The sequence below is a fragment of the Cnephaeus nilssonii genome, assembly GCF_951640355.1.
Source record: "Cnephaeus nilssonii genome assembly, chromosome: 13".
NCBI lineage: Eukaryota > Metazoa > Chordata > Mammalia > Chiroptera > Vespertilionidae > Cnephaeus > Cnephaeus nilssonii.
In genome coordinates, this window is record NC_137084.1 from 82,513,086 (window position 1) to 82,525,820 (window position 12,735).

Here is a 12,735-nt window from a genome sequence, read left to right on the forward strand (position 1 = left end):
TATTATAAGCCACACACTCTAACAGAAAAACATGCCCTAACTGGTTTGACTCAGTGGATAGAGCATCAGTCTGCGGACTGAAGAGTCCCAGGTTCGATTCCAGTCAAGGGCATATATACCTTGGTTGTGGGCACATCCCCAGTGAGGGGTGTGCAGGAGGGAGCTGATCGATGATTCTCTCTCATTGATGTTTCTAACGCTCTATCCCTCTCCCTTCCTCTCTGTAAAAAAAATCAATAAAATATATTAAAAAATAACAGGGACACAAAAATGAATATAAGAAACTGGCTATGGTGCACAGTCTATATCTGGTGACAGATACAAACTTTTAATATTTCTCTTTTTCTACAGTTGAAAAACCAGTTTCATACATACTAGTTCATTTATGTCTCAAAAAATCTGTATGTTCTTATGTCAGTACCAGGCTGTTTTAATGGCCTTGTAGTATAGTTTGATATCAAGAATTATGATCCCTCCAACTTTGTTCTTTTTTCTCAAGATTGCTGAGGCTATTCAGGTTGGTTTATTTTTAGTTCCATATAAATTTTTGGAATACTTGTTCTACATCTGTGAAATATGCCATTGGTATTTTAATAGGAATTGCATTGAATTTATAGATTGTTTTGGGTGGTATGGACATTTTAATGATGTTAGCTTTTCCAATCATAAACACAGCGTATGCTTCCACTTATTTGTATCTTCCTCTTTTTTTTCTTCAATGTCCTATAACTTTCCAAGTACAGGTCTTTTACCTCCTTGGTTAAACTTATTCCTAGGTACTTTATTTTGTATGTTGCAAGAGTAAATGAGGTTTTCTTTTTTAAAAAATATATTTTATTGATTTTTTACAGAGAGGAAGGGAGAGGGATAGAAAGTTAGAAACATCGATGAGAGAGAAACATCGATCAGCTGCCTCCTGCACACCCCCTACTGGGTATGTGCCCACAACCAAGGTACATGCCCTTGACCGGAATCGAACCTTGGACCCTTGAGTCCGCAGGCTGACGCTCTATCCACTGAGCCAAACCGGCTAGGGCTAAATGAGGTTTTCTTAATTTCTCTTTCTGATAGTTCATTATCAGTGTATAAAAATACCACCTATTTTTTTTCTCACCCGAGGACATGTTTTCACTGATTTTTAGAGAGAGAGGATGGGGGAGAAAGAAGAAACTTGGGGATGAGTGTGCCTACTTGTACCAGCCTGATGGGTGTGACTGGTTGCCTCCAGTATGCGCCGGCCACCGGGATCGAACTCCCAACCGAGGCATGTGCCCCACTGGAAATCAAACGAGCAACCTTTCGGTGTACAGGACACTCCAACTGAGCCACTGGGGAGGGCGCCACCGGTTTCTGCATATTTATTTTGTCTAGACATTCCTCATCTTGATCCCTCAATGCCTGGGCTTTTAAAATATATTTTTAAAATTAATTTCAGAGAGGAAGAGCGAGAGAGACAAACGTCAACACATCAACGATGAGACGATCACGCATTGGCTGCCTCCCGCCTCTGACTGGGATGGAGCCGCAGCTGGGGGATGTGCCCGGCAGGAAATGAGACCGCGACCCCTGGCTCAGAAGACACCCAACCCCGAGCCTCGCCAGCCGGGCCAGGCCCGCTCCAAGCATTTCAGCCTCCCGTCTCAGGCCGCCATCGGTCAAGGGCGGGGTTTCAAGTGGTGGGCGGGGCGCGCCCTCCCGCGGCCCCGCCCCTCCCGCGGCCCCGCCCCTCCCGCGGCCCCGCCCTCTCGCCAGCAGCCGGAAGCTTTCACTCGGTTCCGGAGGGCCCGGGCCTCCTGGCTCCAGGAAGCGGTGAGTCATGTGATTCTGGGCGCCTCTCACGTGATCTCTGACTGGAGGCCGGGGCCTTGGGCCAAGATGGCGGCCTACTTGCAGTGGCGGCGCTTCGTTTTCTTCGACAAGGAGGTGGTGAAGGAACCGCTGGGCAGTGATGGGCCCGCTCCCGGGCCCGCGCTTACCTCTGGGCCCGCTGCTTCCAAGTTCCTCTGCCTCCCTCCTGGCATCACTGTCTGCGACTCAGGCCGAGGGAGCCTTGTCTTTGGAGATATCCTTCACCTGGCGCTGCCGTCCCTCCCCGGGGCCCTGAGGAGATCCCGCTGGGACAGAATCGGCCCCTCGGAGTGTTCGTGCCACGTGCCCCTTCCTGTAGATGCGCGCCCGGTGCCGTCTGTGGTCTGAGGGCAGGAAGGCCATTCTCTAACTTGCCAACTGAGTCGTCCTTGGCAATCGGTTAAGCTCCCCAGGCTTCAACTTCCTTATCTGTAAAAGGGTATAAAATGCCAATTTGCAGTAGGGTTATTTTAAGACCAAAAGGAAGGGTGCAAGTTGGCTTTAAAAGATGAATATGTAAGGTGTCCCTATCTCCCCTGCCCAGTATTGGGGTGACAAGGTAAATGAGACCAGGAGTTTGCGGCTTTGTTCTTCACATTGCTGCCTATGAACTCTGGTCTCTTGACTCCTTTAAAGATAAGGGAGCCCAGGAGATAAGATGGACAAGTCCATGAAAATTTAAGGAGCTGCATGTATGTCAGTTATCTGGGTTCTGGCCTAAATGTAAGTCTCTCTCCTTGGAAAGGAGGCTCCTTGACTGCTCTGCACATATGGAAGGTCAGGTCTGGTTCTTGTCCCGCTCCCTCCAGCTTACGGGCTTCCAGGCCTACAAACTACGGGTGACACACCTGTACCAGCTGAAGCAGCACAACATTCTGGCATCTGTTGGTGAGGATGAGCAGGGCATCAACCCCCTGGTGAGTCCTGGGAAGGTAACGGGAAAGACCCAGACGTCTGGGAATGTTTTGTTTGTTGGAGGGTGATTAGCATTCATCCATCTGAGGTCTGCCAACAGGTCAAAATCTGGAACCTCGAGAAGAGAGATGGTGGCAATCCACTCTGTACTCGAATCTTCCCTGCCATCCCAGGAACAGAGCCCACTGTTGTGTCCTGTCTGACTGTCCATGAAAATCTCAATTTCATGGCCATCGGTAAGCAGAAAGAGGGCAAAGCTAAAGCTCCAGGATTCTTTGTAGATGTTTTTCAGAGTTGCTTCTGCAGCTCATATTGTTTTCATCGGACCACCTTGTTCTGAGATATTAGAGTTTGGAATAGGAAAGGATTTAGTTTTGTTCTTTGAAAATGAGTCAGTGAGTACCTGTCATCTCCATGTTAACCATTGGAGAAGTTGGGTATGGAGAGAAATCTCATCACTTCTAATGAGTGCTTCAAATGGTCATTTCCCCTCTGTGCTTCCTGACCTTTCAGCTTCAGTGAAGTGGTTTCCTGCTCTTGTACAGGTTTCACGGATGGCAGTGTTACCTTGAACAAAGGAGACATCACTCGGGACCGGCATAGCAAGACCCAGATTTTGCACAAGGGCAACTATCCTGTGACTGGACTGGCCTTTCGCCAAGCGGGAAAGACCACTCACTTGTTTGTTGTGACAACAGAGAACGTTCAGGTATGGCCAGGACCTCCACTGTTAGGGGCAAGTGCGAAAGGCTTCTTTCTCCGTTGCTTAGGGAGCTAGCTTAGGAACTGACAGGAGAGGCAGGATTCTTACACTTGTCGTCATATAGCCTGGAGTCATTTGCTGAGCTTCTCTCTTCATTTGAGAGAGTAGGAAGAGGTAGAGTTAGGAAAAGAACTCGGGGCTTGTAAGAAAAGACCTGAATTTTTTTTTCTAACTTGTGAAGTGACATTGGACAAGTTGCTTTACTTCCCTGGATCCTTTGCTCCTAATTTATAACAGCCTACTCTCAGGAACAGTCTTTTGATGAAATAGTAACATATTATTGTATTTCTCTTACTTGCAGAATTCCTGTAGTAGGTAGTGACAGTATATACAGGAGAAGGAAGTGTGGTCCCTGCTTATGTACTTAGTAGATGGGTGATGGCTAATGGAGAAGGCAAGCGACAGGGAAAGTCTTAGGGGGCTGAGAATTAAAAAGAGAGTTAGTACGGAGATGGGGATACCTTTGGGAAGGCTTAGATGCCGCCGTCTCAGAGGGTGCCTGATAACCCCTTTCTTACTTCTCAAAGTCCTATATAGTTTCTGGAAAGGACTACCCTCGTGTGGAGTTGGATACCCACGGTTGTGGCCTGCGCTGCTCAGCCCTAAGCGACCCTTCTCAGGACCTGCAGTTCATTGTGGCCGGGGATGAGTGTGTCTACTTGTACCAGCCTGATGAACGTGGGCCTTGCTTCGCCTTTGAGGGCCATAAACTCATTGCTCACTGGTTTAGAGGCTACCTTGTCATTGTCTCCCGTGACCGGAAGGTTTCTCCCAAGTAAGAACTCAAGGGAAAGGGAGAGGGCTGTGCTTGATCCCCAGAATTGAGCTGACTTTAAAACCCTACTACCTGGATCCTGTCAGTCTCCTAGTCTCCTACTTTGGTTTTATGTAGATTGTGCTTATACCTAGAATCAGTTACAGTGTTTATACGGAAAAATGTGTTGTGCTGCAGACATTTGTTGAGCAGTCCTGATGCCCTAGAATGTTCCAGAGAATTTTGGACCTGGTATTGATTTTTGTACTCTTTAGTAAAAATAAATTGGGGCAGAGGAAGGAGGGCTTAAGTATTAAAAACTCTAGGAAGTGCAGGACCCAGAATTTTTTGTCTGAGCCACCTTGACGGGGCGGTGGGTCCTCTGCATGATGGAAATAACCCTTCAGATGTTAGCCTGTTCATTCAGTATAAGCACAATGCTTTACATATGCCAGGTGCTAATTATCTGTTAAACGAATGGGTGTTTAAATGTACTTAATTTTTTAATCTGTTATCTGTGTTAGTTATAGGACCTTACAGGGTAAGATCAGATCTGTATGTTCTCTCCTTATGACTGCCAGCACAGTGCTGCATGTTATGGGATGAGCTGCTAGAAGGGCCAAGAGGCGATTTGTTCTGAGTGGAATGGGCAGCTCCAAAGTTGTCACTGGAGCCCTGGCTGGTAGCTCAGTTGGTTAGAGCATCGTCCTCATACACCAAGGTTGCAGGTTCGATCCCAGTCAGCACATGCAAGAATCAACCAATGAATGCATAAATAAGTGGAACAACAAATTGATGTTTCTGTCTCTCTCTGTCTCCCTTCCTCTCTCCCTAAAATCAATCAATCAATAAAAAAAATCAAAGTTGCCACTGGAAAGGAAATAAAGGGGAAGCTGAGGCAGAGAAGGTACAAATGTCTGGTGCTTTTTCTTTCCCACACAGGTCAGAGTTTACCAACAGGGACTCACAGAGCTCCGACAAGCAGATTCTCAACATCTATGACCTGTGCAACAAGTTCATAGCCTATAGCGCTGTCTTTGAGGATGTAGTGGATGTGCTTGCTGAGTGGGGCTCCCTGTACGTGCTGACGCGGGATGGGCGGGTCCACGCACTGCAGGAGAAGGACACACAGACCAAACTGGAGGCAAGGCCACCAGGTTCCCAGTGCTGGCCATAGGCACCCGATACTGCTGTAGAACAGGCTCCCAAGACACCTCAGCCAGAGTGTATCCTTCTCTTTGGGTCATAGCCTTACTCAGCTCCCTTGGGGTAGAGATACAAGGTAAATGGCCTGGGATGAGGCTTTAGAGCAAGCGTGTCAAACTCGCGGCCCACGGGCCACATGCGGCCCATAACGAATATTTTTGCTGCCCAGCCAATATAATGGTATGTAAGAAACGTTTTAATAAAAATTTCTTAATTTTTACAATATCCTGTAATACATGATTATTAATAACAAACTACAACTGACTGATGACTATAATTGTGTTGCATTCATTTCCCTTATGCGCAGGCGCACCATTTCTCTCTAGTAATACTGGCAGCAAATATTTTAACAGCCGATTGCCACGTCATTAGTCTTGTACTGACTTGTTTGGTGTGCGCAACAGGAAATATTTTGCTTTCGGAGAACAAGAAAAATAGGTTTATTTGCTTTTTATTTATTAATTTGTGCAGTTATTCAGTGTCTGGTAAGTTAATGTTCAAGAAAAAATCATGTGTCTATTATTTTATGTTAACGATGACTCATTTATTTCAGCCCTTTGTATCCAGCATGTCTCTATCGAAATAAACCTAGGTTTCTTTGAAAATTGAAGCTTTAGTTTTTTTTGTAGCCACATCCACTTCAACCTTGTTTATTTGGCCCGTGTCAGCCTTTGAGTCTGACATGCTTGCTCTAGAGGGAAGTAATGGCCTGGAGCCTGAGCCCACTTTCAGGGTCCACTCTCTGCAGAGAGCCTTAGGAGGTAACCTGATGTTGGTCTTGGGGGTATCAGAGGTCTCACCCAGCTTAGGATCTAGGCAGATCAGAACTTCAGGACTGTCTGGCATGTGTGTTGTGGGTTCATTCTGGGGAGGTGTCGCCTCAGGACTGCATCTACCCATTTTCCAATCTCTTTCCTTCCAGATGCTGTTTAAGAAGAACCTATTTGAGATGGCGATTAACCTGGCCAAGAGCCAGCACCTGGATAGTGATGGATTAGCCCAGATCTTCATGCAGTACGGCGACCATCTCTACAGCAAGGGCAACCATGACGGGGCGGTCCAGCAGTATATCCGGTCAGCCAAGGGTGCTTAAGGGTGTAGCTCTGAATGCAGAGACAGGCAGCCAGATGGGCTCATACCTGTGCTCGGGGGGAGGGAATGGACTCCACCAGGAACCTTCCTTTTGTTTTGCAGAAACTGGGATGCCTTGCGGGAGGAGACAGTATGTGGAAAGGGAATGTTTAGGGTGAAATATTACATGACCAGTATGCGATTGAGCTGATAAACACCTACAGTTTGGCCTTTGTTAATATTCATTTTTACCTAATTCTCCCACACGTTCTTTCCTTGGTATTAATTCTTGGAATTTCCTGCCCTAATAAGGGGTTTTAAGACCCTTTCTAGCTTCTTTCCCAACTTCTCTAGAATTCCTGTTTTCAGCCAACTTTAAGAATTAGTGCTCTGGAGGCTTGTTACTCCTGTCGTCCACAGTCTAGCAGCCTCAATGTCACCTGGGGCTTGGTTGGAAATGCAGGCTCTCAGGCCTCTCTGCAGCCCTTTTAAGATTAGCAAGTGCCCACCTGGTGTGGCTCAGTAGTTGAGCATCTACCCATGAACCAATTTGATTCCCAATCAGGGCACATGCCCAGGTTGCTGGCTCGATCTTGGTGTGGGGCATGCAGGAGGCAGTTGATTGATGTGTCTCTCATCGTTATTTCTGTCTCTTTATCCCTCTTCCTTCCTCTCTCTCAAATCAATAAAAAATATTATTTCTTTTAAAAGGAAGCTCTGCAAGTCATTCCTATGCATGTGAAAGTGTGAAAAGTACACTGATCCCAATGCTTCTTGTGCGCGTGTCTCCCTAGAACCATTGGAAAGTTGGAACCGTCATATGTGATCCGCAAGTTTCTGGATGCCCAGCGTATCCACAACCTGACCGCCTACCTGCAGACCCTGCACCGGCAGTCCCTGGCCAATGCCGACCACACCACCCTGTTGCTCAACTGCTACACCAAGCTCAAGGACAGCTTGAGGCTAGAGGAGTTCATCAAGGTGTGGGGGTTTGGGGGGATGGTGGTGGAGCAGGACGGGTATTCCTTGAGGCCCTCACTGAGCACGAGGTGGCTCCCCCAGGGCTTGCCCTTCTTCAGCAGGATGCAGGGAGAGGAAAGAGCTGACCTTATTCGGGACCAGAAAGGACCCTCTGGTCTATAAACGGGAAGAGGAATAGCGTTTCCTGCTAGTTCTCTCCTGTCTCCCTTCTTGCTTTATGATGCCAGAACTTCCCTCGGTATCTAAGCCCAGGGAAGTAGTAGTGGAGTAGCCCTTTGTCCCCAGAGGAGTCCCTCTAAGTAGTAGGGGCAGAGGAATCGGCCCTTAGAAACTTCCTGAGAGGCAGGGAGCATACTCTTTTAAACACATGGGCTTTATATTATCTTAAGAATCTGGTCTTGAATCAGATGCATGTTTCCTCTCCTTTCCCTGACCACAACCTCTTCTGTGAGTGATGCTGTCTAATGTTCCTGGCAGACAAAGAGTGAGAGTGAAGTCCATTTTGATGTGGAGACCGCCATCAAGGTGCTGCGGCAGGCTGGCTACTACTCCCATGCCCTCTATTTGGCCGAGAACCATGCACACCATGAGTGGTACTTGAAGATCCAGCTAGAGGACATCAAGGTAGGGGAGATTCTTTTTTTCCCTTCAATTTCGTGGAGTTGTTTTTTTGTTAATCCTCACCGGAGGGTATTTTTTTCATTGATTTTTAGAGAGAATGGAAGGAAGGGAGGGAGACAGACAGACAGACAGACATCCATCAGTGTGAGAGAGACACGTCGATTGGTTGCCTTCCGAACTCAGTGCCCACGCTGATGCTCTAACCACTGAGCACACAGGTCTGGGCAGTAGGGGAGACTCTTGACTCAAAGTTCTGTTCTTTCTCTAGGACATTCTGGAATGATGACATGTTCCTAGTGAGTGAGACAGGAACATGCCCTTACTCTGCCCTTTATGTCTCCACAGAATTACCAGGAAGCCCTTAGGTACATTGGCAAGCTGCCTTTTGAGCAGGCAGAGAGCAACATGAAACGCTATGGCAAGATCCTCATGCACCACATACCAGAGCAGATGACCCAGTTGCTGAAGGGGCTTTGTACCAACTATCGGCCCAGCCTTGAAGGCCAAGGTGACAGGGAGTCACCAGGCTGCAGGGTGAGGCCCTGGGGAGTGGCTGTTGGACAGCAGGCATCATCTTTGGGGCATCTTAGGTTCCAAGCTCACTCACTCCGCCTCCTCTCTCCTCATTGCCATCTTAGGCCAACTCAGAGGAGTTCATCCCCATCTTTGCTAACAACCCACGAGAGCTGAAAGCTTTCCTAGAGCACATGAGTGCGGTGCAGCCCGACTCACCACAGGGCATCTACGACACGCTCCTTGAGCTACGACTACAGAACTGGGCCCATGAGAAGGATCCACAGGTGAGGCCTGGTAAAAGCTGCAGGAGGTACTGGAGAAAAGACAGTTCTTCCATCTTTTGTGGCTGCTTTGGCTGCCTTCTATAGACCACTAACACCTCACCATTGGTGGCTAACTGGTCCTCAGTAAGAAGGAAATTGGACTGAGGGGAAGAGATAGTTGACTTGCCTTGCCCCAAGAGGCCTTGTGGTTTTTTCCTTATGTCCAGCAGCTCTCTCTCCTGCCCCAGGTCAAAGAGAAGCTTCACGCAGAGGCGATCTCCCTCCTGAAGAGTGGCCGCTTCTGCGACGTCTTTGACAAGGCCCTGGTCCTATGCCAGATGCACGACTTCCAGGATGGGGTCCTGCACCTCTATGAGCAGGGGAAGCTGTAAGAGTTTGGGGAATTTCAGGGGAGGGGGAAGGGTCCACGTAATTTTCCAGGGATAGCCCCTGAGGTGTGCCTGACTTTGCATAGGTATCAGCAGATGATGCACTACTACATGCAGCATGAGCAGTACCGGCAGGTGATCGCGGTGTGTGAGCGCCATGGGGAGCAGGAGCCCTCTCTGTGGGAACAGGCGCTCAGTTACTTTGCCCGGAAGGAGGAGGACTGCAAGGAGTACGTGGCAGCTGTGCTCAAGCATATTGAGAACAAGAACCTCATGCCACCACTTCTAGGTACTCGGGAGGAAAGGGTGGGTGGGTAGGTGCCAACTGCTGAAAATCAGGGCGCTGGGGCAGGAGCCCTTCAACCTGTCCAGTGGGTACTGCTTGATTTATTGTTTCCTCCTGGACCCCTCTCAGTGGTGCAGACCCTGGCCCACAACTCCACCGCCACCCTGTCTGTCATCCGGGACTACCTGGTCCAGAAACTGCAGAAGCAGAGCCAGCAGATTGCACAGGACGAGCTCCGGGTGCGGCGGTACCGAGAGGAGACCACCCGCATCCGCCAGGAGATCCAGGAGCTCAAGGCGAGGTACTGGCATCTGAGCAGGTGGAGGAGTCCAGGGATAACCTTGTCCTTCACAAGGTGTCATTAAATGCTTTTCAAAGACAAAAGATTGTATGGAGTGTGTTTGAGCATTTCATGCTTGCAGATGTTTTAATGGAGGAATTCCAAAAAAGATTGTTATTTATTGGGCTTTGGAGGATATTATCTAGTATAGGTACTTTTCTCTCTGTATTTGCTTATCTATATTTTACATTTTCTAAACACACATCTAAGTCGTGTGGTTAGAAGCCATTCAGAAGTAAAAACTTTGCTTTAGAAAATACAAAAAGGGGCCTGGCCGGTGTGGCTCAGTTGGTTGAGCATTATCCCATGGACCAGGAGGTTGCCTGGTCAGGGCACGGGCCCGGGTTGCAGGCTCAACTCCCAGTAGGGGGCGTGCAGGAGGCAGCCGATCAATGTTTTTCTCTCATTGATGTTTCTATCTCTCCCTCTCCCTTCCTCTCTCTGAAATCAATAAGAACATATTTTCAAAAAGAAATACAAAAGTGCTTAATTTATATGTATATATAGTAGACATTAATGCTAACTCTTTAAATATTATTTGCCCTTAATATTGTGAAATGTGTATTAGAGAACAATCCCACAAATATTTACTGAGCCCCTATTATGTTCCAAGTACTATTATATATATATTTTTTTAAATATTTTTTTAATTGATTTCAGAGAGGAAGGAAGATGGAGAGGGAGAGATGCTCAACCACAGCCATGCTGGCCAGGCCCAAGTACTGTTAACAACACAGTGGAGTTTACATTGTAGAGGTAGAGACAGACAGTTAACATATTAAATAAGCAAAATGTTATAGTATGTTAGATGGTGTTAAGTTCAAAGAAGAAAACTGAGGAAAGGGAGTAGGGTGAGGAGTGTGTGTGTGTGAGAGAGAGAATTTTTAAGGTGTTTGGGAGAGGCCTCTGAAAGGGTCACATGTCTACTATATATACATATAAATTAAGCAGTTTTGTATTTCTTTTTGAAAACAGACCTGAAAGAGTTTTGTGGCAATGGTGAGGCTGAGAGAGAAAAGTACCCTGGGTGGTTGGACTTCCTGGGACACACTGAGGCGCACTGCAGGCCCAGCACTGCTGTCTTCTGACCTGTCCTAGGCGTGAGGAGAGCAGGGCCTGGAGCGCTCCCGTAGGGACTCCAGCTGCCTTCTCTCAGCCTGGCTCTTGGCCCTGCCCTCACTGCTTGCCACTCCTTTCTGGTCTCCCTGCCTGTAGTCCGAAGATTTTCCAGAAGACCAAGTGCAGCATCTGTAACAGTGCCTTGGAGTTGCCCTCAGTCCACTTTCTCTGTGGACACTCCTTCCACCAACACTGCTTTGAGAGTTACTCGGAAAGTGATGCTGACTGCCCCACCTGCCTCCCTGAAAACCGGAAGGTCATGGATATGATCCGGGCCCAGGAACAGAAACGCGACCTCCATGATCAGTTCCAGCACCAGGTTGGAAAGAGTGGCTGGATGAGGACCCACTCGGAGGCGGGAGCACTGCAGGGGCGCTCACCTGAGGAAACTGAGCACTGCGGTTCTGATTCCTCCTCTTCTTTCCCACAGCTCAAGTGCTCCAACGACAGCTTCTCCGTGATTGCTGACTACTTCGGCCGAGGCGTTTTCAACAAGCTGACACTGCTCACTGACCCTCCCACGAGGCTGGCCGGAAGCCTGGAGTCTGGGCTGCAGCGGGACCTGCTTGTGCACTCCAGGAGGGGCACTTGAACAGCCTGGGGTGGGGGAGGGGGATAGTGGAGGCCCAGCAGCAGGAATACAGGACTGAGGCAGAGCTATTGCCCCGGCAATCGGGCAGCCATGTCCCGGCCTCTGCTGTGATCTGATGCTATAGCCTTCAGGACTAAAGGGGATTTTTTTCCTGCCTTCTCTTTGGCCAGCCCACCATTTTTCCTGTGAACTTTCTGAGCAGCGTTGATTATTCAAACCCTGGGGGAGGGCGCCTCAACAACCTCCAAGTATAGACAATAGCTGCTTTAGTCTCCGTCCAGGAGCACCAGCCTGTGCTTGGGTCCTTGCTCCCAGAGTCTATAGATAAACGATCTCAGCCCTGGCCGGTGTGACTGGGTTGGATGTCATCCATACACAGAAAGGTTGCTGGTTTGATTCTCAGGACATGTGCCTGGTTTGGGGTTCATTCCTTAGTAGGGGGTGTGCAGGAGGCAGCCTGTCAGTTAACGTTTCCCTCCCTCTCTCAAAAAATCATTAAAAAAATTTTTTTAAAAATTGATTTCAGGGTTGATAAAGTCACTCTGGGGACTTGCGGATGATTCTTTACTGTAGAATTACTTCTCTTCCTCGGCATTCCTAGAGCTCCAGGACCCCTTCCTCACAGACCGCCTTCAAGATCTTGGTTAGACTTCATTCCATGAGTGGGTGGGGCCTGTGGCATCTAGTCAGTCCCGCTAACTGAAGAACCGCTGCAAAAGATCCCGGGACTGAGGTCCCCCAAGCAGTTCTGCTCTGTAGTCTGGCTGGCTGTGGTTCTTTGGACAAAATACTTAGGTGGGAGGCAGGTTCCGATAAGGAGCCTTGGGCCTAAGTCTGCCTTCACAGGGTCCGCTGGTGCCGGTACTCAGCATCTTTAATAATAAAAGTGTAATATGCTAATTAGACCGGATGTCCTTCCGGACGACCTTCCAGATGAAACAAGGGCTGCCAGGGAAGCCCAGGTCCTGGGTGCCAGAGGGAAGCCAGTGCTGGCAGCCGGGGGAAGAAAGGCATACTCTTGCACGAATTTCGTGCATTGGGCCTCTAGTCGGACAATAAGCTGGATAAAAA

The 12,735-nt window shown here is 48.4% G+C and overlaps 1 protein-coding gene across 2 annotated transcripts; it reads left to right on the top strand.

Annotated features, from left to right (window-relative positions):
* The first annotated feature begins 1,838 nt into the window (after positions 1 to 1,838).
* VPS11 (VPS11 core subunit of CORVET and HOPS complexes) lies at positions 1,839 to 12,194 on the top strand. 2 transcript variants are annotated; one of them, XM_079787169.1, is made up of 16 exons: positions 1,839 to 2,062; positions 2,617 to 2,765; positions 2,864 to 2,999; positions 3,309 to 3,472; positions 4,054 to 4,301; positions 5,223 to 5,424; positions 6,409 to 6,560; positions 7,352 to 7,538; positions 8,016 to 8,162; positions 8,505 to 8,693; positions 8,798 to 8,959; positions 9,187 to 9,326; positions 9,414 to 9,616; positions 9,743 to 9,914; positions 11,169 to 11,391; positions 11,503 to 12,194. In XM_079787169.1, exons 1-16 carry the CDS (start codon positions 1,876 to 1,878, stop codon positions 11,662 to 11,664), a joined length of 2,823 nt encoding a protein of 940 aa, XP_079643295.1. In that variant the 5' UTR covers positions 1,839 to 1,875; the 3' UTR covers positions 11,665 to 12,194. The 2 variants fall into 2 exon arrangements, with proteins under 2 accessions (XP_079643295.1, XP_079643296.1); XM_079787170.1 differs by lacking the exons at positions 1,839 to 2,062; positions 2,617 to 2,765; positions 2,864 to 2,999; positions 3,309 to 3,472; positions 4,054 to 4,301 and having other exon boundaries at positions 5,229 to 5,357; positions 11,503 to 12,191.
* Positions 12,195 to 12,735: the final 541 nt, after the last annotated feature.